The sequence below is a fragment of the Mytilus californianus genome, unplaced genomic scaffold, assembly GCF_021869535.1.
Source record: "Mytilus californianus isolate M0D057914Y unplaced genomic scaffold, xbMytCali1.0.p SCAF_1, whole genome shotgun sequence".
In the NCBI taxonomy this organism is placed as follows: Eukaryota; Metazoa; Mollusca; class Bivalvia; order Mytilida; family Mytilidae; genus Mytilus; species Mytilus californianus.
In genome coordinates, this window is record NW_026262581.1 from 123,003,266 (window position 1) to 123,030,422 (window position 27,157).

The 27,157-nt window shown below is 33.1% G+C and overlaps 2 protein-coding genes and 1 long non-coding RNA gene across 3 annotated transcripts in view; 1 reads left to right on the top strand and 2 right to left on the bottom strand.

Moving 5' to 3' along the window:
- The window catches only part of LOC127712605 (ankyrin repeat domain-containing protein 29-like), a 262,060-nt gene that overhangs the window by 167,707 nt on the left and 67,196 nt on the right, over positions 1-27,157 (top strand). The gene's annotated exons all lie outside the window — the stretch shown is intronic.
- Positions 20,810-21,563, bottom strand: LOC127712889 (uncharacterized). Its single transcript, XR_007987342.1, has 2 exons — positions 21,459-21,563; positions 20,810-21,269 (listed from the first exon to the last, which is right to left on the bottom strand). It is a non-coding gene; the product is annotated as an uncharacterized LOC127712889 (long non-coding RNA).
- Positions 25,018-27,157, bottom strand: part of LOC127712433 (UDP-glucose 4-epimerase-like) — a 62,465-nt gene continuing 60,325 nt past the window's right edge. The window contains exons 9-10 of the mRNA XM_052218877.1: positions 25,775-25,889; positions 25,018-25,544 (exon numbers count right to left, since the gene is read on the bottom strand). Coding sequence (XP_052074837.1) covers positions 25,468-25,544; positions 25,775-25,889 — 192 coding nt within the window. The 3' untranslated portion in view covers positions 25,018-25,467. The remainder of the gene's footprint in view (positions 25,545-25,774; positions 25,890-27,157) is intronic.

Consider the following 27,157-nt stretch of genomic DNA (forward strand, 5'->3'; position numbering starts at 1 on the left):
ATTAAATTTCATGATCAGGCTTCACGAAACCTGTTAGCAGTGCAGGTTTTTCATTATGTGTTTTTTTTTTCTAGATAGGTAAAAGGGTGTGTGTGCATGAAAAACTGGTTTCACATTTTGACCCTGAAGTCTGAATTATGCGCCGTATCCAGGGGCATTTCCAGGATATTTGAAAGAGGGGGCGTAGAATACAATCTTTTGCCGAGCGGAGCGAGGCGAAAATTTTTTGGACCTTTTTTTGGCTAAAAAACATAAAATAAATGTGAAATGCACTAATGTAACGGTTCCTGACTTGGAGCATGTATATTTTATAGTTAAAGTGTCAAGGTTGGATATTTTTTATGCCGAATTCTCTCCATTAATTGTCTATGGTATATAAAAAATGATTGGATGGATCTTAACAGCAGTAGACCAATAACGAGAAATTCCAAATTCTAGGGTATAGGGCGTTACTTTACATTTCAATAGTCCTAGGCCAGGATTTTATGAACGGGAGGCGTAATTCCGGTTGCCCTGGAATAGGGTTCATGGGGAAGGTCAGAAGCTCCTGGATTTCAACAATTTAGCATCAAATTATGAAGTATTATAACAGACTCCATGATAGACAAATTGGTGAAAATAGTCTGCCTTCAGATCATTCAAATTATGTATTGATTAACATGTGGATATCAAATCTTTGGAAGAAGTTGTAAATTCAGTTAAAAGGTTATATGAAATGGGCATGAAAAATGAAAAATAAATCTTTAACGATAGCTTTTTCTGAACTTTTGATATACCCGTTTTGTTAAAATATACTTTTTCACTGTTTTGGTCTTTTGGAAAATGTTGTTTGTGCTGTATTTAGACCCCTTTACCAAGAAATTTGTTTTGCATGCACACGTATAAAAATTGCGGTTTTTATCCAACGCAATCATAGGTTTGAACGTTGTTTTCAATTTAGTAGATATAAAAAGATGTGGTATGAGTGCCAATGAGACAACTCTCCATCCAAGTCACAATTTATAAAAGTAAACCATTATAGGTCAAAGTACGGTCTTCAACACGGAGCCTTGGCTCACACCGAACAGCAAGCTATAAAGGGCCCTAAAAATTACTAGTGTAAAACCATTCAAACGGGAAAACCAACGGTCTAATCTATATAAGAAACGAGAAACACTTATGAACCACATCAACAAACGACAACTACTGAACATCAGATTCCTGACTTAGGACAGGTGCAAACAGTTGCAGCGGGTTTAAACGTTTTAATGGTACCAAACATTCACCCTTATCTGAAACAATAGTGTAACATTGTATTCATATTTATGATACCCCGTTCTAGATAGTCAAATCTGACCCCTTCCAATGCAAGGCGAAAAAAACCTAATCCCATTTCAGACAATTTAGCTGAAAATGCAACCCCGTTTGTCGGAACATACCCGGTATCATATATATAGCGAGTATCCCCCGGGTAGATGTAGAATGGCCATTGGGGAAGTGTCACACAAAACAACCATTTCATGTATAGATTTACTTACCGCTTTGGTTGTTTAAAAAAGGTGTCCAAGTCACCTATCGGATGGGGGAATCAGTATAAAAAGAAATCAGAGTATGTGTTTAATTAATGAATATGATAAATTGCCATATTCAATACAATATAAGCAGATAACGATAGTTTTTTTTTTTTTTTTTTTTTTTTTTTTTTTTTTGAAAAGGGGGGCGTACGCCCATTACGCCCTTACCTGGACCCGCCCCTGGTATCTTATTTCCTTGTTCAAGTTATTTGTCAACCTGTTCGTAGCTAAGATGTACATGTTTTTTATTGTGTGTTTTACCTTTACGACATATATTCTAGATAAGCAAACAGGAGGGTTGTGTGGACGTAAAACTGGTTTAACATAAGAACATTTTGTCCTGTACCAAGTCAGACAATCTAGCAATGTGTTGTTCGTTGTTGTTTGTCTTTATGTGTAGACTTTTCTCCGGGCGATGGAGGACCGAATGTCGGTTGTTTATGTAGTTTGTTGTATTGCACAATAATTTTAGTGATGCCTATTATCTTTCTATGTATTCTTTTATGCATTTTATGCAACATGCTCTCGCACTTTCACATTTTCAGTGAACAGCAAAAATATGAGTCAAATCCCTTTTTTTGGCATATAATTATATTATTATAAAAAGTTTATATCAAAATTGACATGATTACTTAGTTTCAAGTTGTTGTGCCTACAACTTCATGGTAAACTTCCTTAAACCAAACAAATTAATCGCGAAATTTGGATCAAAACCCTAATTCGGCATATATTTTTGAAAGTTGATATACTGGACATTTGGTGACGACAATTGGTTATCCTTGGAAAATGTAAATGATACGAATGGAATAAGATGGATTGATGATGCTCTAATTAAGATAAAAATGTGTCATCTTGGAGGAGTTAGCTGACTGGATGGATGGATGATGACCAAATTTCAGATAAAAATGAGTCGATTTGAAGAAGATAAGCTGTCTGGCTCAATGGATTATGCTTAAATTCAGATAAAAATATGTTAACTTGAACAAGTTTAGTTGTATACTTACAATTGTCGTCACACCAATCCGTTCTCTTTTCCTCGAATGTGACATACCGAATTAGACTTATCACCGGGTTTGTACTTACATGAGCAACACGACAGGTGCCAAATGTGGAGCAGGATCTGCTTACCCTTCCAGACTACCTTTGACTAAAGCGGAATATTGAAATAATATTATTTCGCTATTAGCAGCCAGTTTGGTTCAATTTTGTCAAAATAATGTAGTACTAGTCTTGACTTGCAAGTCAATATTCAACTTCATTTGAATCCGTATTCGTGCAACCTTAATTTGACCCTTAGCTTGAGATGGATAACGCATGTGCTAAACGTGTTCAACTATTAAAAAGAAAAGAATGTCAACATTGAAAAGTGAAACAAGGGAGCCACCAGAAAAATCAGTTTTTTTACTGATGTGGCCCACAAAACAAATTCATATACATGTAAACGGTGATTTCCACTTTTCAATTAATGACGTGAAATCAAACACACCTATAACAAAATCGCCATTATACGATTGCACGTGCTTTTCTGTCTATTTATATTTATATCTATGTTTATTTCGGATCGTACGACCATCGACAGTCTTCGGAGGTCATCTCGATGGTTACTAGTAATTAGATAGCATTGCACAAGGTCATGTTTTTCTCCGACTGTTAATGACGTCTTTAACCTAAATCCATTGGATGTTGGATGTGTACTGATTGATATTTTAGATGAATGATATTTTCTTATTAGCTGTTATTGGCTTTGAACTAGCTGTCAGTAATTGCGAGTACTCTCAGATCTGTACTTAGTGTCTTTTTTGTTGTGGGGATGTATAAGTACCCTGCCACGTCCGGTCTGTTTTTTTTGTTAGATATATTTCTTTGTATCGATCTGGTGAGTTAAGCCCTTTTCAACTGATTTTTATAGTTTGTTCTTATGCTGTACTGTTACACCACTGTCCCAGGTTAGGGGTAGGGTTAGCACCTTCAAACTAGTTTAATCCCGCCACATTCTGTATGTGCCTGTCCCAAGTCAAGTGCCTGTAATTCAGTGGTTGTCGTTTGTTGCTTTATGTCATATTTGTTTTTTTTATTCATTATGTTGTACATAAATCAGGCCGTTAGTTTTCTCGTTTGAATTGCTTTACGTTTTGTCATTTCGGGGCCTTTTATAGCTGACTAGGCGGTATGGGTTTTGCTCATTGTTGAAGGGCGTACGGTGACCTATAGTTGTTAATTTCTGTGTCATTTGGTCTCTTGTCGAGAGTTGTCTCATTGGTAATAATAACACATCTTCTAACTTTTATATTTGTCTCAAATACGCACAAAATGTTGAAACATTATTACGACCCCATGTATTGTTAATTGTTTCTTTTGAACTTTTTGCAATTCGGATTTACGTTTTAGTATGTTATAAATCAAATTTGAGAATTTAAGTCAAATCGGTGATCATGAATTTGACAGCTCTTGTCCCTTTAAGTGCTCTGGATTTTATAAGTGTAAATTATAATACCCAAATAAAAAATGAGGTGGCAAGAGAAGAATGATCACAAGTCTTACTCAGATAAAAAATATTACATAAAACAGGGTAAATTACATTGAACCTATAGACAATACATCTGGCAAAAAAATGTTCTTTCCAGTCGCTGCAAATCTTAAAATATGAACACGAAATTGTATGAAAGAGTTAAAACTGATACTTTTGTGCAATTTTTACAAATGGGTGTGAAAGAGTAATGGCACTAAATCTATCTTGAGAGTTGCTTAAAAGCTTTTATAAAAACAAGAAATTTTCCGTACATTTACAGCAGACAAATGCCTTGTTTATTCATTGCATCTTAATGGTAAAAGTTCGGAATAAAACAAGACTGTAGTGGAAATCTATAAAATATTTGCATAAAATAATTTATTTGATGGTTTACTGTCGGTTATGACATGCAAACACAGGACTATGAAGACAGATTGGTGCCATTTGCAGCCGTTTTCCTAACAATTCCATCCATATAACTGAAAGCAATTTAATTTCTGCCGAGTTTGATGTATCGTGCTATCATGACTTCTCTTGTATTTCTATAAAGAACTACGAATTATCTTGAACAGCTTTGATCAACCAATATCAGTTATTAGAACAGTTTATAAGGAAACATAATTTTCCCATATATGTATCCCTCGTTGACTGCCAAAATCTGGTTCAGAACATCACTGATGAAGGTTAATCCAGGAATGCGCCAAAAAAAACACACACACACACAAAAAACGAAGCCTCCCTTGCAAGAAAAACAAAGCAAAAAAAAATAGCAAAACAACAACAGCAAAAAACAACAAACTAGCATACAAAACAAAAGCAAATAAACAAAACGGTATTTTTCTCCGTTTTGTACACATATTCCAGCGGTATGTGTAATGAAGAGCATTATCTTCACATTTTAAATTTCGATTCCATTCAATGTGCTAAGAATTGCAGAAAGTAATAAACATACATAAACAATATATTTGTTTGATCTTTTCCACCTTAAGTTAGAACGGATATTGTAAAATAACATATATCAAATAATGCTATTGAAACATAAGGAGAATATATTGAATTTACGTTTTGAACACGAAAAATGTTTTAACGTCGTCAAGATAAACATTTCTGTGATTAATTCTAAACATGTCTTTTTTTCCCCAAAACTATACAATGCTCCTTTTGGGAAAGCGGATTGCGGAGGTTTAAATGCGATGAATATTCAAATATCATTGTGTGCCATTTTTTTTATTTAAATGTTAAACTTCTGTAAATATTGGGTAATCATTTTAGAAATAATTATTGAAGCCTTTATGGAATAAACGTCCACTCGTTTATCCTCTACTGAACCCTTTACCAATATTATTGGTTAATGATTTTCTTAATTAAGCATTTTAAGTAAGACTATTCTTCTCAGAGGAATGGAGTCCTTTTATATTTAACTACTTTGAAAATTAGCCTTCTTTTATGTTCATGCATAATCAATGTAATTAATCAATGTAGCAAAAATTTATTAAACCTCGGAGTAGCTTGATCGATTCTAAAAAACAAAGATTGGGTTTGAGTTTCATCATATGACTTCCGGTCGGATATGACATGCAGAAAATATCAATAAAAACCAGAATATTGCCTTGTTAAGTTAAAAACAAAAAAAATCCTAGAAATGAGCAATCACTAAGGATACATCTTTAGTATTATATAATTATTATACGTTACCTTTACCATTGAAATGTTTAAATAGTTAAAGTCATTAAGGGTTCTTTCTCAACACGTGCCAATCTGTCTTAATTCCTGACTTTTTCACAATACATACTTTTATATATTTATGGGGAGGTATTTTTATTTTGTTGTTTATTACTTTTTGTTCACATCTGGCCAATTTCTTTATACAGGATATTCATATGTCTCATTTATATGTCACATTTTGTGTGGTCCAATTTCTTTTAGATACGTGCAAATGCATTGTCAATTTTTCAATGCAGCATATATTAATATATTAATACAGACATTTGTTGGAGTGTAGGAATGTATTGCTAATTGTTTGATTCTGGATGTAAAATAATAATATCGGTAGTCATTTTCATTTGTACAACAATCACAATGTTATCGATTAAAACCGTCGATGTTTGTCTCCGGATAATGATAAATCATCGATATCAGACATAGACTTTCATCTCTGCAATAATAAATGCGAGAAAGAACGTTTTCTGTCATGTCAAAATTGACATAGCCACCATTTCTAATCTAAGTGTTTTAATAAGTTTTGCATCTTTGCAAGCAAATTGGATGGATTCTGAAATAAAAATCTACAGAATAGTTATATACGTCACATGAAATCAAATTGATACCGATTATAGATGTCTCGGTATCGATGAAAATGATTGTTTTCATTACGCCTGGGTAACTACAATTTAGTAAATTCGTCGAGATTTTTTAATCGATAGGGAAGTGTCAGAATATGAGAAATGTTCTATCTTATTAATTCAGTACCATTCTTTGTTACATTTTAGGTTGAAATTTGTGATATTGATTTGCGGCAGTCTGCCAGAAATATTGCTGATGTAGCGTCAAAATGATGAAAAGCCAAAACGTTTGATGAGAAATTGGCATGTTGATCCGTCTTCGGAGTAGTAAAAACAAAATTCTACCACTTTCTGAAAAAATATGACGGTTAATTTGGTAGAAAGCTTTGTTTTCCCTACATATATAAAACTGTAAAGAAGTTAATACGTAGACACTACTTGAAGCATTAAAACGTTAATTTTGAATGCATAATTTATTATATTATTTTTTTACAGACAGAAATCTATAATTAAGGCGGTAAAAAATACTTAGGAAAAAAGCATAATCAACAGAGTTTCAACACATATAGCATGCAAGAAAATAACGGTTTCTTTACTTTGCATAATTTATACGTTTAATTTTAAGATGAATCATCTGAATTGAAAATAAAACAATAATGTGAGTCACATTCCTTTAGATGAAAGAGAATTAATGCAATCGATTGCATGTCAAACACACGTCAATGAAATCTCATAATGACAAGATGAGTCACGGCTCTGCTTCACACGAATTCTTGATTCAAATGATTAGAGAACTTGATCGGAAATCATAGAAAACCAGAATGATATCACAAACATACACGTACAATGTCGACCAAACATATGTTTTTCTTTTACAAAAAATCTGGTGAAAAGAATCCTGTAAACTTTGTGGATTCTTTTCATTTCATGGGAATGAGGAAATGTGTTCGCTCTGCTTGCTAAAATCCAAAAATTTCTTCTTGCTTGTCAAAAAGTTCAGCACTCACATCAAAAAGTAAAAAGTCATGATATACGAGAAGACAAACATACAAAGTTAGCCAAACTTACTGAAATATGCAATTTGGCAACATATTTACCTTACAATGTTTTTATGTCAATACCTTCGTATGCAAATGCTATATATCATTTGTGCATTGTATCTCTAAAACATCAACAGTATTTGTCTATAATGTGAAGATTTAAAATGATTCGAACACGAATTAATTTCGACGGAATTCTGTTATCTTTTCTTCTGTTTGAAAACAAGTAAGATGAAAAAACTCCAGATGTTTTACAACTTTGTAAACGCTTTTGTGCCTAATAGTCTTTAATGAGAAGCGCGTGCAATGATCTCGTCTGCCGAAGATGAATATCGTCTGCCTCTATCAATTCTGTACTTTGAGAGGGAATAAAACTTACAAAGTACAACATATCCGTATCGTGCTATTACAAGTTTCAAATGAACAATTTTGTGTTTTGAAATACAACATAGAATATGGTCAAACGACTACCACCATCCACAACAAATGATACATGTACTCGTATACACACTTTGTAAAAATACCCTGGTGAATTGTTTTGGCCACTCTGTGGAGCCTTTCTTGCATTACCTCTGCGAAATTTTACTTTCATGTACGAACATTTATAGATTTATAGAGGACATAGAAACATGAAAGCATATGAGAAAGAGAACACCATTTACAGGGTATAAGAACAGATAAAATATAGTTTTCAACTATTCAATTACACTCTGTATAACTATAGATTTTAAATCATCTTTTCTCTGTGGAGTTTATATTCTGACTCTTTTATGATCGAGGGAAGGGATTGGGAGGAATATAATTTAATATTTAGTGAGATTTTCTCTCTACATATGTACTTCAATAAGTGAAAAATGGAATGGTGTGCTACAAAAAGGTACTTATTAAAATAAAATATTAAGATTTTCATTCCCAGGGTAGTAGAAAACAGCAAATGCATTAAGATATCACCTAATTTGGGTATACATTTTAAAAACACATTTCTTAAATGGTTGGGGACCAGTACATACAAATGCACACATCAGATCTTTACTACGGGACGGATAACATAGCACTTTGACTTATATTATCTGCATCTGTCAAGTCAGTACTGGGAAAGACATTGTTCCTTCGCTTATATAAACCATGTATGGATGACAATGTCGATTATAAAAAATTCCAACATGACTCTCATTTCTTCGCAATTTCATTACTTTTAGTTATGTATTCATTCATTTCAACTGAAAGCCAACATTAATACTCGAAGCTTCAACAATATCGACCAAATTTACAATTTGATCTTTGATTAACCTTACTTGAGCCTCGTAGAATATTTTGACATTTACCCAATACAGTCGTATCGATCCATGTTTCCATATAACGGTATTTTGTCGAATTCTTGCAGTATTTTATTGAACCCACCCTGGACGACTGTATAGCAAATGGGACAGAATATAAATGTTAATTGGATTATTGATTACATAGTAAAATAAGGCTCATCTTCCGATGATAAAACCGATTTCCTTTGAGACTCACTTGTCTGAATATCAATTTTAACTTTGTTCCTATGCATACAGAATCAACATAACGTTATATATTGTCCCAATTAAAACAGATTAATGGACATTTTCCTATGCGTATTTTAAGTGTTTTTTTCCCCCCATTTAAATGTTAAATCGTACATACACTTTTCTTATCATCTCAAATGCATACACCCATTCAGAATCTAGCATCTTTGAGATATAAACGCTTTCACTTATGATATATATGTGTAAGTTAAACAAGATGCAGGGTATACGTCAATGAGACAATATCTTTAAAACACAATAAAACCAAAAAAAAAAAAAAAGACGAAAGGGAAAGTCGCAATGGACATCGAGGATATTGAAATTTACCCCCAAAAAAGATCAAGTACTGTAATAACAGCATCCGACCGCACATACACATACTTCTCTTTTTTTTACAAATAGACAAACACAGTTTATAAAATGCTATTTTTGTTTAATTTTTAGTTGATTCTTTTTGGATTTTTTTTTCTGAGGGAACACATTATGGTGTTCTTCGAGTAATTATTATTTTTAAGATGATAGCAAAATATAAATAGAAAGAAAGATAACTCAATTCGTTGTCTAGCTGTTAGTCAAAAGTAAAATAACAAAAATACCGAACTCCAAGGAAAATTCAAATCGGAAAGTCCATTATCAAATGGAAAATTCAAAAGCTCAAACACATCAAACGAATGGAAAACAACTGTTATCTTCCTGACTTGGTACAGGCATTTTCTTATGAATTCTTTGTCTAGCTGTTGGTCAGTGGATATTATTCAAACAAACTTTACCAATATGAATCTAGCTGTTATGCAAAGAAGATCCAAATAAAACATGCTTGGAACATATTTTACCAAAATGAGGATAGCTGGTTGTCTAGCTATTATCCAAAAGAGATTCAAACAAACCAGTAGGTTGAGTAGCTGTTAGTTAAAGAAGATTCAAACAAAAAACCTGCTTGCGACACACTTTACCAATACGAGGACAGATGGTTATCTGACAGTTAGTCAAAGGAGATTCATACTAACCTGCTACACACTTTACCAATACGAGGACAGATGGTTATCTAACAGTTAGGCAAAGGAGATTCAAACAAACCTGCTACACACTTTACCAATACGAGGACAGATAGTTAACTAACAGTTAGTCAAAGGAGATTCAAACAAACCTGCTACACACTTTACTAATACGAGGACAGATGGTTATCTAACAGTTAGTCAAAGGATATTCAAATTAACCATATGGTTGTCTAGGTTTGAGTCAAAGGAGATTAATTATATCCCATTTTCAACTTTATAATACAGATTAAAAGAACTTGTCCAACTAAATTTCATAAAAAAGAATGGCAAATGGAGATACAAATATTTCGTTTTAGGAAGGTATACTAAGTAAATGATACTTTGTAAAATTAGTCCGATTTAAACCAAAAATTATATGAAAGTGACATCATAAAGATGCTTAGTGTTTTGAATCACAACATATTTGTTACGTGTTTTTTAGCAAACAATCTGAATTTCCTATGGGAACCAATTGTACTTCTCTTCTTGCCGACTTGTTCATTCATTCATATGCGACAGACTTCATACAGGAACTTCTGAGAAAGAATGAATAGAATTAGACTTTAGCTTCACGTTCCGCTATATAGATGATGCCCTCTCACTAACTGATTAAAAGTTTGGTTACTATGTTGAACGCATCTATTCAATCGAACTTTAAATAAAGGATTCCACAGAGACAGTTATGTTTGTCTCATACCTTGATTTACATTTAGAATTGGCAATGAGGGTAACGTCATGACAGATGGGATGATTTAAGCTTCCCAATTGTTAACTTTCATATTCAATGTAACAACATTGAAGCAGCGCCTGCATATGGAGTATACATCTCCAGTTGATATGATTATGCAAGAGCTTCCGTTTCCTATCATGATATCATTTCATTGAAAGAGGGTTGCTACCTACAAGGTAGCTATTGAAGCATGGGTTCCATGTGGTAAATTGAAAGTCATTCCTTTGAAGGTTTGACGGACACCATCACGAGTTGGTTGACAGTTATGGATTATCTATGTCACAGATGACCCCGGATATATTCCAATTATCGTTACCACAATTCCGTTCTCTTTTCCCCAATTGTGTCCTTACTTGTGAAACTTAACACTGGATTTGTGCTTGCATGAGCAACACGACGGGTGGAGCAGGAACTGCTTTGCCTCCCGTGTTTTGTGGACTTGTTCGTCTTTTTGTCGTTTTCGTTTTTTGTTTGCCATGGCGTTATCAGTTTTTCTCGACTTATGGATTTTGGATTTTTTTTTTTCAAACAAACATGTTTGCTACAAAATTTACCAAAATGAATAAAAAGATGGCTGTTTAGCTGTTCAAATAAACTGTTAGTTAAATAAGATCAAACAAACCAGATGTTTTTTTCAAGGAGATTCAAACAAACATGACTGTTACAAACATAGCAATACGAGGACAGATGGAAGTCTAGTTATTAGCCAAAGGAGTCTCATACAAACCAGATGTTTGTCTAGCTGGAAGTAAAAGAAGATTCAAATAATCAGATGTGTGTCTAGCTTGTGGCCAAAGGAAATTAAAAAAAACAAGATGGTTGTCTAGAGCTGTTAGTAAAAGGAGATTCAAACAAACAAGATTGTTGTCTATAGCTGTGAGTCAAAGGAGATTCAAACAATCCAGATGTTTGTCTAACTGTTAGTCAGTGGAGATTCAAACAAACAAGATATTTGTTTAGCTGCTTGTAAAAGCAGATTCAAACAAACCAGATATTTGCCTATAGCTGTTAGTCAATGAAGATTCAAATAATCAGCTGTTTGTCTAACTCGTAGTTAAAGGTGATTAAAACAAACATGCTTGTTACAAACTTTCGCAATACAAGTATAGATGTTTGTCTAGCTGTTACTAAGTGGATATCAAATTAACCAGATGGTTGAGGTATTGGCCAAATGAGATTCGATCAAACCAGATGATTGTCTAGCTGTTAGGTATGAGAAATTAAAAAAAAACATGCTTGCTACACACTTTAACAATACGAGGACAGATGGTTTTCTAGGTGTAAGTCGAAGGAGATTCAAACACACATGATTGCTTAAAACTTTACATAAACGAGGACAGTTCTAAAATTAGGATACATATAAAAAAAGGCAAGGAAATCGACATGAAATATAAAATGTTGGCTGACAGCGTTCCCGGTTAGTATTAATCTAGACAAGCACTTGGAGTGCAGCCTTTATAGGATTTGATAAATAAAGGCAATAGTAGTATACCGCTGTTCAACAGTCATAAATCGATTTAACTGAAACAAGTCCGGGTCACAAACCAAAACTGAGGGAAACACATCAACTATAAGAGGAAACAAAACGGAACAACAGAAATACTGAACTGCTACAAAAACAAACGCCAACATACATATAACCGGACTATGATAACATTTACCTTTTATTATTTGTCCTTTCTATGTTTATTAAGGTCTTTCCTTTTTCAAAAGGGAAAGACCTTACTGTATTTCTTCTGTTTATTATTATTATTATTATTAAGGTCTTTCCTTTTCCAGAAGGGAAAGACCTTACTGTATTTCTTCTGATTATTATTATTATTATTCTTTTTGTTCCGCCAAACTTTGACAAAATTTCCCTCCGTAACCGTAAGCCATGTCGCTTTCAGGTTCACACTTTGTATCGGTGTCACAAATACCTATCCGGAACTCACCCTGTGAGTCGTAAAATTTTGTCGGTCCGGAGTTATCCCTCCGAAACCTAAAAACCTTGTTATCATTCAAACACCGTAACCGTAATAGGTAGAAAAAAAGCAAAGCGTGAAATTTGTTCAGGACCAGACCCCGGTTCTTCGTTACATTTGGATCGAAAAGATTCAACGACTCATTGGTAGGGTTATGCCCCTTTGAAAATTAACCGGTGTCGGTTGGCCATCAAAACTCAGAAACCGTAAGTCGTAGCCACCTAGGATCTTCACCAATGATCATCAATTCTTGTGACTTTGAAAATGCCTCAAGGTCAAATTTGTATGTTGACCTTGACCTTTGACCTTACACCTTGTTATGGGATAATCTCAGAAACCATTATACTTACAGAAGTTTTGAATAGTGGAAAATATTTGGGTCATTAAGGCGCAACTTTGTTACTTTCGACCGAAGAGATTTGACCTTTCTGTAAGGGGCATAACCCCTGTTTTAGGTTTCTGAAAAGACAAAATCTTTTACTATATAACCAAAGGTCTTAGATCCATGGGGTCTTCAACAATGACATTTGGGACCAATGACCTTGACAAAGGTCACAAGGTCAAAGGTCAAGGTCATGTTCAGATAGCGAATTATGTGTTTTTGACCTTATTTAAAGGATTTAAAGTGTGTTTTAAAGGTTTTTAAGGTTGACCTTGTTATGGGGATAATCTCAGAAACCATTATACTTAACAGAAGTTTTGAATAGTGGGAAATGTTTGGGTCATTAAGGCGCAACTTCGTTACATTTTGACCGAAGAGATTTGACCTTTCTATAAGGGGCATAACCCCTAGTTTAGGTTTCTAAAAAGACTAATCAGGTTTTACTGTTAAACCAAAGGTCCTAGACCCATGGGGTCTTCAGCAATGACATTGGGGACTAATGACCTTGACAAATGTCCAAAGGTCAAGGTCATGTCCCAGATAGCGAATTATGTGTTTTCGACCTTATTTAAAGGATTTTTAGTGTGTTTTAAAGCTTTTTGTGGTTGACCTTGACCTTTGACCCTAAAACTTATTTATTGGATATCTCCAAAACGATAATACTTACAGAAATAGTAAATAGTGAAAAATAATTGGGACATAAAGGCTCAACTTTTTTACATTTTGACCGAAGAGATTTGACCTATCCGTAAGGGGCATAACCCCTCTTAACTGTTTTAGAAAAGACAAAATAAGCTTTAATTCATGAACCAAAGGTCCTAGACTTATGGGGTCTTTTGTTATGACATCGTGGACCAATGACCTTGACAAAGGTCATAAGGTCAAAGTCAAGGTCATGTCCCAAATTCAGAATTATGTGTTTTTGACCATATTTTAAGGGTTTTGTGTGTGTTTTAGAGCTTTTCAATGCATTATACGCTTATTTAAACATATATTTTACATAATGAAAAGGAAAGACCTCTCGACATTTTAATTATTATCAAGGTATTTCCTTTTCCAAAAGGGAAAGACCTTACTGTATTTCTTCTGATTATTATTATTATTATTATTATTATTATTCTTTTTGTTCCGCCAAACTTTGACAAAATTTCCCTCAGTAACCGTAAGCCATGTCGCTTTCAGGTTCACACTTTGTATCGGTGTCACAAATACCTATCCGGAACTCACCCTGTGAGTCGTAAAATTTTGTCGGTCCGGAGTTATCCCTCCGAAACCTAAAAACCTTGTTATCATTCAAACACCGTAACCGTAATAGGTAGAAAAAAAGCAAAGGGTGAAATTTGTTCAGGACCAGACCCCGGTTCTTCGTTACATTTGGATCGAAAAGATTCAACGACTCATTGGTAGGGTTATGCCCCTTTGAAAATTAACCGGTGTCGGTTGGCTATCAAAACTCAGAAACCGTAAGTCGTAGCCACCTAGGATCTTCACCAATGATCATCAATTCTTGTGACTTTGAAAATGCTTCAAGGTCAAATTTGTATGTTGACCTTGACCTTTGACCTTAAACCTTGTTATGGGATAATCTCAGAAACCATTATACTTACAGAAGTTTTGAATAGTGGAAAATATTTGGGTCATTAAGGCGCAACTTTGTTACATTTCGACCGAAGAGATTTGACCTTTCTGTAAGGGGCATAACCCCTGTTTTAGGTTTCTGAAAAGACAAAATCAGCTTTTACTATAAAACCAAAGGTCCTAGATCCATGGGGTCTTCAACAATGACATTTGGGACCAATGACCTTGACAAAGGTCAAAGGTCAAGGTCATGTCCCAGATAGCGAATTATGTGTTTTTGACCTTATTTAAGGGATTTTTAGTGTCTATTAAAGCTTTTTCAGGTTGACCTTGACATTTGACCTTACAACTTTTTATTGGATATCTCAAAAACGGTTAATCTTACAGAAATAGTAAATAGTGAAAAATGTTTGGGTCATTAAGGCGCAACTTTGTTACATTTTGAACGAAGAGATTTGACCTTTCTGTAAGGGGCATAACCCCTGTTTTAGGTTTCTGAAAAGTCAAAATCAGCTTTTACTATATAACAAAAGGTCCTAGACCCATGGGGTCTTCAGCAATGACATTGGGGACTGATGACCTTGACAAAGGTCAAAAGGTCAAAGGTCAAGGTCATGTCCCATATAGCGAATTATGTGTTTTTGACCTTATTTAAAGGATTTTGAGTGTGTTTTAAAGCTTTTTAAGGTTGACCTTGACCTTTGACCTTAAAACTTATTTATTGGATATCTCAAAAACTATAATACTTACAGAAATAGTAAATAGTGAGAAATGTTTGAGACAAAAAGGCGCAACTTTTTTACATTTTGACCGAAAATATTTGACCTATCCGTAAGGGGCATAACTCCTGTTAACTGTTTCAGAAAAGACAAAATAAGCTTTAACTCATGAACCAAAGTTCCTAGACCAATTGGGTCTTTTGTTATGACATCGTGGACCAATGACCTTGACAAAGGTCATAGAGTCAAAGTCAAGGTCATGTCCTAAATAGCGGATTTTGTGTTTTTGTCATATTTTAAGGGTTTTAAGTGTGTTAAAGAGCTTTTCAAAACATTCTACGCGTATTGAAACATATATTTTACATCATGAAAAGGAAAGACCTCTCAATTGTTCAAGAACAATTGACATTTTAATTATTACTCTTTTTGTTCCGCCAAACTTTGACAAAATTTCCCTCCGTAACCGTAAGCCATGTCGCTTTCAGGTTCACACTTTGTATCGGTGTCACAAATACCTATCCGGAACTCACCCTGTGAGTCGTAAAATTTTGTCGGTCCGGAGTTATCCCTCCGAAACCTAAAAACCTTGTTATCATTCAAACACCGTAACCGTAATAGGTAGAAAAAAGGCAAAGGGTGAAATTTGTTCAGGACCAGACCCCGGTTCTTCGTTACATTTGGATCGAAAAGATTCAACGGCTCATTGGTAGGGTTATGCCCCATTGAAAATTAACCGGTGTCGGTTGGCCATCAAAACTCAGAAACCGTAAGTCGTAGACATCTAGGATCTGCACCAATGATCATCAATTCATGTGACTTTCAAAATGCCTCAAGGTCAAATTTGTATGTTGACCTTGACCTTTGACCTTACACCTTGTTATGGGATAATCTCAGAAACCATTATACTTACAGAAGTTTTGAATAGTGGAAAATGTTTGGGTCATTAAGGCGCAACTTTGTTACATTTTGACCGAAGAGATTTGACCTTTCTGTAAGGGGCATAACCCCTGTTTTAGGTTTCTGAAAAGACAAAATCAGCCTTTTACTATATAACCAAAGGTCCTAGACCCATGGGGTCTTCAGCAATGACATTGGTGACTAATGACCTTGACAAAGGTCACAAGGTCAAAGGTCAAGGTCATGTCCCAGATAGCGAATTATGTGTTTTTGACCTTATTTAAAGGATTTTAAGTGTGTTTTAAAGCTTTTTAAGGTTGACCTTGACCTTTGACCTTACAACTTTTTATTCGATATCTCAAAAACGATTATACTTACAGAAATAGTAAATAGTGAAAACTGTTTGGGACATTAAGGCGCAACTTTTTTACGTAATGACCGAAGAGATTTGACCTATCCGTAAGGGGCATAACCCCCGTTAACTATTTCTGAAAAGACAAAATCAGCATTAACTATTGAACCAAAGGTCCTAGACCCCTAGGGTCTTCAGCAATGACAAAAGAGACCAATGACCTTGACAAAGGTCACAAGGTCAAAGGTCAAGGTCATGTCTAAGATAGCGAATTAAGTGTTTTTGACCTTATCTAAAGGATTTTTAGTGTGTTTTAAAGCTTTTTGAGGTTGACCTTGACCTTTGACCTTAAAACTTATTTATTGGATATCTCAAAAACGATAATACTTACAGAAACAGTAAATAGTGAAAAATAATTGGGACATAAGGGCGCAACTTTTTTTACATTTGGCCGAAGAGATTTGACCTATCTGTAAGGGGCATAACCCCTGTTAACTGTTTTAGAAAAGACAAAATAAGCTTTAACTCATGAACCAAAGGTCCTAGACCCATGGGGTCTTTTGTTGTGACATCGTGGACCAATGACCTTGACAAAGATCATAAGGTCAAAAGTCAAGGTCATGTCCCAAATTCCGAATTATGTGTTTTGACCATATTTTAAGGGTTTTGTGTGTGTTTTAGAGCTTTTCAATGCATTCTACGCCTATTGAAACATATATTTTATATAATGAAAAGGAAAGACCTCTCAATTGTTCAAGAACAATTGACATTTTAATTATCATTATCATTGTTATCATTATTATCATTATCATGATCATTAATTATATCAATATTGAAAATATCATTGTTATGAAAAATATATACTTTTTATCTGTAGAGAGAGATGGAGAAAGAAAAAAAACCATTTTATTAATATTCTGAGAAATAAATCTCAGTTTGCATGCTTATGATAAGATTTTGGTTGAAACATATATAAATTATAGCATGACAGTTATTTCAAGCAACAAGGAAACAACCGATGAGTTTATTCAACATAGATCTCAATTACCGTTCTTTGCATTTCTTAGTAATATTTTTATTCCCAGTGTAGTACGTAAAACATCTAATAGTTCATAAATATTTATCTCAATAACCTATGGAAGGTAGTTACCTTCCTAACTCTATACCTGCTTATTCTATTTTAGTTTTCTTTTTCTATGTATCTCTTTTACACCCTTTCTTCCAACTCATATGCTGCTACCGTAGAATATCACAGCATTTGCATTTTAATGTGATTTTTTTTAATTTAACGAATCGCCATTGATTTAACATTTGAGCAAAACTGAATGTTTTTGGAAAAAGTATGTTAAGGTATTTCCGTGGTAGAGAGGATTTCATTTTGGAGGATATGTACATATTTTTTTTATTATTTTTGTTTGAATGTGTTTGTATTGTGTGTTAGTTTGAATGTGTTTGTATTGTGTGTTATGTTTGAATATGTTTGTATTGTGTGTTATGTTTGAAAGTGTTTGTATTGTGTGTTATGTTTGAAAGTGGTTGTATTGTGTGTTATGTTTGAATGTGGTTGTATTGTGTGTTATGTTTGAATGTGGTTGTATTGTGTGTTATGTTTGAATGTGTTTGTATTGTGTGTTATTGTTTGAATGTGTTTGTATTGTGTGTTATGTTTGAATGTGTTTGTATTGTGTGTTATGTTTGAAAGTGTTTGTATTGTGTGTTATGTTTGAATGTGGTTGTATTGTGTGTTATGTTTGAATATGTTTGTATTGTGTGTTATGTTTGAATGTGGTTGTATTGTGTGTTATGTTTGAATGTGGTTGTATTGTGTGTTATGTTTGAATGTGGTTGTATTATGTGTTATGTTTGAATGTGGTTGTATTGTGTGTTATGTTTGAATATGTTTGTATTGTGTGTTATGTTTGAATGTGGTTGTATTGTGTGTTATTGTTTGAATGTGTTTGTATTGTGTGTTATGTTTGAATGTGGTTGTATTGTGTGTTATTGTTTGAATGTGTTTGTATTGTGTGTTATGTTTGAATGTGGTTGTATTGTGTGTTATGTTTGAATGTGGTTGTATTGTGTGTTATGTTTGAATGTGTTTGTATTGTGTGTTATTGTTTGAATGTGTTTGTATTGTGTGTTAGTTTGAATGTGTTTGTATTGTATGTTATGTTTGAATATGTTTGAATTGTGTGTTATGTTTGAAAGTGTTTGTATTGTGTGTTATGTTTGAAAGTGGTTGTATTGTGTGTTATGTTTGAATGTGGTTGTATTGTGTGTTATGTTTGAATGTGGTTGTATTGTGTGTTATTGTTTGAATGTGGTTGTATTGTGTGTTATGTTTGAATGTGGTTGTATTGTGTGTTATGTTTGAATGTGTTTGTATTGTGTGTTATGTTTGAATGGATTTGTATTGTGTGTTATGTTTGAATGTGGTTGTATTGTGTGTTATGTTTGAATTTGGTTGTATTGTATTGTATTGTATTGTATTGGTTTTTTTGTTGTTGTTGTTTTTTTAACGGTATGGGACATAAACTTCCTTGTTTCTAAATAGCCTTTGATCAGAAAATTTGGCAAGTAATTGGATTCAATCTTCCTGAGCTTGACTTCCGTATTTCCTATAGCAGCTATCTGCTATGTCCCAGCGAACATGTGATCAGAAGGGAAACCATCAAACGAACAGACCAAAACTTAGTTGGCCTCATCGACTGGACAGAGATAATTTCTTTACCACAGAATTGTGTTCAACTACGGTTGTAGTGATAAAATCAAAGGGCCTTGCAACCCTTCAAGTCCTACTAAAAAGTTGGGAATGTCATTTTGTAAACACAAGTCTAATCCAAGCGATATTTATGTCGTCCAAACAATTAGAATCGACGACATCATTACTATTCGAAACCTTTGATACCGTCTTTCAAACTACAACACCCGATTAGTGCAAACTATGTTAGCAGTAGTCTTTTTTTGTACTATCGATATACTTTGTTAAAAGACATGTAAAAGCTTTTAATGCAATTATTTCAATAAATAATGCAAATTAGAAAATATGCATTTGCATTTATATTTCAATTATTTTAGTTTAAGGATGTTCGCTACTCTGTTTCAAAATAATAAGCTTTTTAAAAGACTGTTATAAATTGATAGTATATAGATAACACAACTAAAAAAGCAGAAAATAATGACGGGTCCGTGTCATTGTTTTCGAGATATAAGCCATAGAAAACTTGGCGGGAAATGATTCTCTCTAGATTTTTCATACATTTAACATTGGCACCTTTTTTCTTTCAAAAACTATGAAAAAATAACAAGGATTTTATAAGATTTTCAAATATGGCTTTTTAAACAATATTTAATAAAATTATGAAAAGAAAAGTAGGGGTTAGCGGGCAAAATTTTTGAATGCCACTACATGGATCAAACCAGAGGATTCCGAATATCTGGCAAAAATTCAAAAACAAAAGGAGCGATCACCCTTAACAAGTAAAACTCTTAGAATGAACGATTATTGTTTTGAAATAGCTTTCAATAAGTTTGACTGTCGTTGTAAAAACGTTTAAATTCGTTACCTTTATCTTAAAAAGAGTTTCTTTATTATTGTTCTCGCGTCATCAGTATAGTCTGAAATTGCGCCCATAAAACTATTTGCGAGCTGCAAATTTGTTGAAGGAATGGAGTCACATTAATGTTTTTTTTTTTTTAATTTATTCATTACAATATAAGACAACTTTTCGATAAACATTCCTCATTGGATAAACTAGAGCTAAACGTGCAGCTAACACCACAAAATAACATTGTCTGAAATTTAGCCCAACAATGTAGGTCTGCAAAATTGCTTTGCCCATACCTCAGAGGGATTTGAACCCGTGCTTCTGTGGAACCTATGCACTTAACCAATTAGTCGAGAGATGCATTTTCTCGTCCGCTCATCGAAAGTTGTAAACGACACATAATATATAGTGAATTACTTGCAGATCAGCTATTTTTGTCAGTCGTAAAGGATGATAATTCAAATTTGCGAATTTAAGATTGCTGACGAAGTCTATACATATTACATTTATACAATAAAAAAGCTACAATATTCGATACGATTTCGATATACACCTATATTTGATGTAAATATCACACTTAACTTGTATTTGTGTTGTTATTATATAAAGTTTGATGCTACAACATACATGTGTTGCATTCTTATAGAAAATGACAAATCACAAACATCAAGTAAATTAAAACTTTGTAATTTATATAATTATTTATTAACAATCTTTCAAATTGCCAACAAGAAGCACGAAACATTATAACAAAAAATCAATAATAAAAATATAAATCATAATAATAGATATACACGTAACAATGAATGACATATACATATACATATACAACAAATGCAATTCATATAGCGTCTAAGTAAGTCGCAGACGTTGAATATATAGTGGTGCACCACAATTTTTGCCTTCTTGTGTGGGTGACGTCGAAGACATGTTTGCTGAAGTGGCGACAAGAAGGTTTTGTATTGTTTCTTGTATTAAAACTGTCTGTTCAGTCAAATTTAGGATATTCTCGTCTTGCTTTCTCAATATGTCCTCAAGAAGTCCTCTCACTTGGTGTATTCCCATCTCGATGTCAACTAACTTTGTTTCCTTTGTTATACTCATTGTTTGCCTTTGATGAATAGACAATAACTGAAATAAAAACCAAACAAATCTCTTTAAGTATTCAAGAATCACGAACGTATATTTGAATTAAATAGTATATTTCATATATGTCATTGATATTGTATTTTTCTATTAAAAACACACATTCTTTACAGTATGACTACCTCAGATTATGCTAAAATACATATATTATTCGGGTAAAATATTGATACATACCATAGAATAGTGCTTTATCTTGATCAAATTCAATTCCTTTGCAATGTCATTTATGTTGTTTATTTAAAATAGAATTGAAAACTATTAAGGGATATTGTCTTTTCGTGTGCAGCGTTCTGCAACATTATTTTCAATCTCAATGTAAAATCTATACAGTTCAAAAATGATTTACTTATATTCAATTAGTTTTCAAAACTATTCTTCCGGCTGGCTGGAAAATAGTTTTTTTTAATTGTTTTTGCAAAGTAAACCTTTCGTAAATAAACAATTATTTCATTTGGACATTGTTTAGAATCTTTGCATTATTTTTCAAATCCAATATCAAAATATAAACATGTCTTTCTAGTGGTTATTATTAATTTTTCATATGTTTTTAATAAATTGTAGTTAAAACACTATTATGTTTTGGTTGTACAAAAAGTAAATAAACAAAATGAATGAATGATTCCAAGATCATTGAAAAAATATGTAAAAAGTAAAATAACATAAAATACCGAACCCCAAGGAAAATTCAAAACGGAAAGTCCCTTAATGGCAAAATCAAAAGCTCAAACAAATCAAACGAATGGAAAACAACTGTCATATTCCTGATTTGATACACATTCATTTTGTCCTTATGTTAACCATGTGAAGATTAGTGCATATGAATTATTCAACTATGTTTTTCAGAAAATAGTCAATATATTAAAAAAAAATCTTTTGACTTACAAAAAGTAAATAAACAAAATGAAATCGTTAGATGTATTAAGCGTATATTCAATATAATTTACCAAGGCCTCCATGTTTCCTCTTATTCGCGAATTGTTTGGTGATAGATTGTTTTGATCATATTTTCTACATTGCATTTTAATGTAATTTGGTGAAATTTTAAGTCTGGTTTAAAGACTGAATCGGACTTGACAACTTTTGCTGTCATTATCGAGTATATGCGAAATTAATTGTACACGATAATAAGAGAATGTTGCAAAAGTGTCTCAACTAACTAGCGACATGTTTTCGCGGCCTTAGATCTTTAGCTCCTAGTATAGTCGTCTGATTTGTAATTTTACTGATTGTTCCTTTCCCGAATGTGACATTTTGGCTGAGTGTGAATTAGCATGGCGAGTGATGAATGCATAGCAGGAAATACTTACCCCGTCGACGCACCTGGGCTTGCCCTTTTTGGAGTTCATGCGATTCCCTCAGTTTCTGTAACATTGGTCACTTCTTAATCAATTTACGATTTGAACATCGGTAAACTACTCATGCCTTAATTTCACTTAAAATATAAACATTTTTCTGTGCAATGTTATTGCTATGAATTTTTTCTCATGAACTTAGCTTAAATCTGAAAGGAAGAGGAGAATCGTTTGGCTCTGAAATATTTCAATCAGAACAATTGGAATATTCCCTACGAGGAAGGCAATTAGCGTAAGCGTTAGCTAAAGCTTCTTTAACTTTGTTGGAACAGATTATTCATATGTTTTTCTTGCTTCTTCAGTGACATGACGTTTTTTGTTAAATCAATATAATTTGTTTTCCTCTATTATAACATCATCGATGTTTTACTTCAATTAACAGCAAGACGGGTTCCACGTATAAAGCAAGAACTACTAACCGTTCTGGGTCACATGAGTTCAACCCAAGTTCGTATAAATGTTTAGTTTTTTGCGTCAGTTTTTCTTTTACTGACGAGTTTTGAAGGTCTCCTTGGTATCCTTTGCTTCTTTTTTAGGAACTGAACTTTACATTTAATGTACGACGGATATGTTCCAATTGTCGTAACAACAATCCCCGAATTAGACTTATTATCGGGTTTGTACTTACATGAGCAACACAACTAGTGCAAAATGTGGAACATGATCTGCTAACCCTTCCGGAGCACCTGAGATCACCCCCGGTTTTGATGGGGTTCGTGTTGCTCAGTCTTTAGTTTAGATTTCTATGTTGTTTTTGTATACTGTTGTTTGTCTTTCGGTCTTTTTCGTTTTTTTGCCATGGCGATGTTAGTTTATTTTCGACTTATGAGTTTGAATGTCACCTTTGGTATCTTTCGCCTCTCTTTTAGTGATTAAAAGAATAGTTCAATAAATAATACCGCAATTAGGTTAATCCCAGTTGTCTCAAACTTAAGATCAACCTGCCACATGATTCATTGATGTGATGTGGCTGTATAAGAATTCATCAGATACCAGGCTTATTATTTAATACGCAATATGCGCGTGAGTCTACATCAGTGGCGCTCAAATCAAAACAACTGGAAAGCCAAATCAATAATGAAAATGAAAAGTTTTTAAAAAAAAGTATTTAGGATGTTTTATGAACAGTAAATTTATAAAAATTACTGTATCAATAATATCAGAAGTCCATTAATAGACTAGTAATGGACTTCTGATAATATTCATGCCTGCACAGAAGTACTGACTGGACTGATAATACCATCGGGGACGAAACTTCCATCAGGAGTTGCATCTATCCAGTGGTAAAAACTCGTCAAAGATATCAGGCTAACAATTTAACAGGTTTAATTCGCCAGACGCGTGTTCTGTTTACATAAGACTCACCAGTGACGCTAGAATCTGAACAGTTGGAAGGTCAATTAATAACGAAGTTGGATCTGCTTACTCTACAGGAGCACAATACAAATACTTTAGTAAACCGATCATCGGCCCATAAAGAGCAGGTTACATATAATGATTATAAATAGACAGAAGTAAAGAAACAATAATGATAATGATAATGATAATATAAAGATGTTTTCTTATCGTAAAACGTTTATAACAAACCAGAGCCACAATATAGCATATTTCTTCATGTTCACATGAAGGAAGTCAAATAAATATGTTTTCTGTATCTAGATTTTTTAAATATTTTAAAGCAGAATCTAACATAACGTGTTGTTGTTGTTCGAATTCTGGACGTTCTATAAATAAATGAATTTCATCTGCAATTGGATTTAAAGAACAAAATTTACAGATTAATTTATCTTTGTCAATATTTTTATAACGACCCTTGCTTAATGATAGCTAATTTATAAGCACTGATTTGTGTGATTTCTAGTTTTAAAATTTTAAAGATCATTTGGATAAGTTTCTCTTTTGAAAATGATTTCTTAATTTACACATGTACTTTATTTGGCTACGCTCGTCTGGTGTACAAAATTATAAGCCTGGTATTTTTGATGAGTTGATCTAAAACTACTGGGTTGATGCCACTGCTGTCCCCGGACCAGCCTAGTAGTCAGCACTTCTGTGTTGACATGAATTATCATTGATATTGTCATACAATGTATTTATAAATTAACTGTTTACAAATCTTTGAATTGTTCGAACTACTAAGGATTTTCTACCCTAGGAATAGATTGCCTCAGCTGTCTTTGGCAAAACCTTAAGGACCTCAAGGCTCTTCAACTTGTTCTTTTATTTGGCATTTATCATTTTTATTCCATCGTCACTAGTGAGTCCTATTTAGAAGAAACGCGCGTTTGGCGTACAAAATATAAGCCTGGTACTTTTTATATACCATTCTCGTGCAAATAAATGCTATCTGTAGTAGTAGATAAACAAATGACACTCATTCATGTCTTTGAATCTACAGAACATTTTAATAACTAAACAAATAATATCAGTATGTAGTGGAGTACGACCAAGTTTCTGTGAATATGGTATTAGTATGCACATGCTATTACACACTGGTATTTAGGGGTTTGCATAGGCAATTATATTTTATCAGTCATTTAGAATTATGTTGGAAAATTTAACCGAAAAAGGAGCAAATTATGGTTGTTGCAAAATTTGTTCACCATATTTGAGCAAATCAGCCATACAAAATCCAATTTTGTAACTATCAGTGTATAACCCATTGCATGATTCTTACATTGTCTGGTACTTAACCATAAACTTCCTAAATTTTGTCCCTGTAGATGTGCGATATGCGTATAAAATGACACAGAGACTAAAAACGTATAGGTCGGACAATACGATTATATACAGGGGAAAAGCTTTATTAGCACTAGATTTTCTGTGTTAAGTTATGTTTTTTTAGGTGTTGGTCGGCTTGAATTGAATCCGTCAGGGTTCATCGTCTGCCATCTCCATAAATCTTCACCTAAAATATTGAACATATACTGTTAAAATGTTAGATAGATGGTCTACTTTCAATATATTATGCCATCGTTTCAAAATTGCTCTTCTAAACGGGTTAAAATTAAATATATGGAAATAAAAACAAATATTTAACAAGTAATAAAACGCTTTAGAATAGATATCTACTTCATTCAAAGTTGAATTCAACATGTAAATCTTTTACAGTGTCAACATTTCCAAATGACTACCTACACATTGTATTCAAACCCCTCGTGGCTTTCCATCCCAATTCTTTGGCAGCCAAATCTGGTTTACTGTAAGTTGATGCTACATCACCGGGACGTCTTCCTGTTATTCTATATTGCACCTACAAGATATATTTTTAAATCTCGATTGGTTCTTTTGTCTAGTTTCCATTTTACTGTTTGATGAACTGTATTCAAATTACAGATTTCTTTTAATCATTATTTTAAGAACAATTTGTTTTACCGAGTAAGTGGTAAGGTGAGTTATTTATTTGAGTTCCTAAAATATGACAAAATTCAAGGCATCAACCAAAGAAACATACATGCTTCTGTTTGCATTCTTTTTAATAGTTTAATTAATGATCATATTAAAAAGAGAAATAAATAATTTTTATGAGCTCTAAACCCTTTCCCTAACTGTAGAAAATGGTGTAACAGTGCTCCAATATAACAAAACTGAAAGCCTGTCCAATTTTAACTAATAAATAAAACCATATTTTCCCAGATTAAAATATCAAACAGTTCATCTCCAATGAATTGAGATTAAAAACAATGCAAAAATCTAATTTTCGACAGGGTGTAGGACCATTAGTGAACTTGGGTTGCAATAAATGCTTAGCTATGTATTAAACTTTGCAAAATACAATCAATATTAGTTCCCATAAAGGAAACATTCAAAGATTTCAGAACAGTATATATTTGATCACCTTGAATAAAAAACTAAGAAGATGTGGTATGATTGCCAGTGAGACCAACTTTCCACCACAGACCAAATGAAGTAGCAACTAAATGTCATCGTACGGCCTGTTTCTACACATTGACAATTTTAGTGACAATTTCCTCAGTTTTTGTTTGTTATCTTGACTTGTCTTCTTAATCGTTTTATGAGATGTGAACTTCGGTAAACCATTGTTGTCTTACTTTATGGAATTAAGAAAATAATAAGAATAAGCAAGAAAAGTAAGATATTTGATAACTGGCTACAAAAAAGTATGAAGACTCGTGGTACATTTTGATTTTAAGAAGTTAGTTCATAGACTATTTATTATGGTCTTAGTATTTGATAATAGATTAAAGATGTACCAACAATAACTCTTGTCTCTGTTGCTCAATACCAAATTGTCAATAAGCAACTTCATTTTTTAATTCAGCGGTAACCATGCAATTTAGTTATTTCATTTAATTACATACATCATCATTATTTAATTTAATATTTTGTCTGTGAAATACAATGTCGATATTGACTCAATATTGTGAGACATATATTGTCTGACTGATTTCATACTTGATAACTTTTCAATATTTTCAACAGTTGGTAATTTTTTTCTGATATTTAATTTAAGAGTTTTCATCCCATATTTCTTAATAAATGTTTCTAAAAATGAACTGA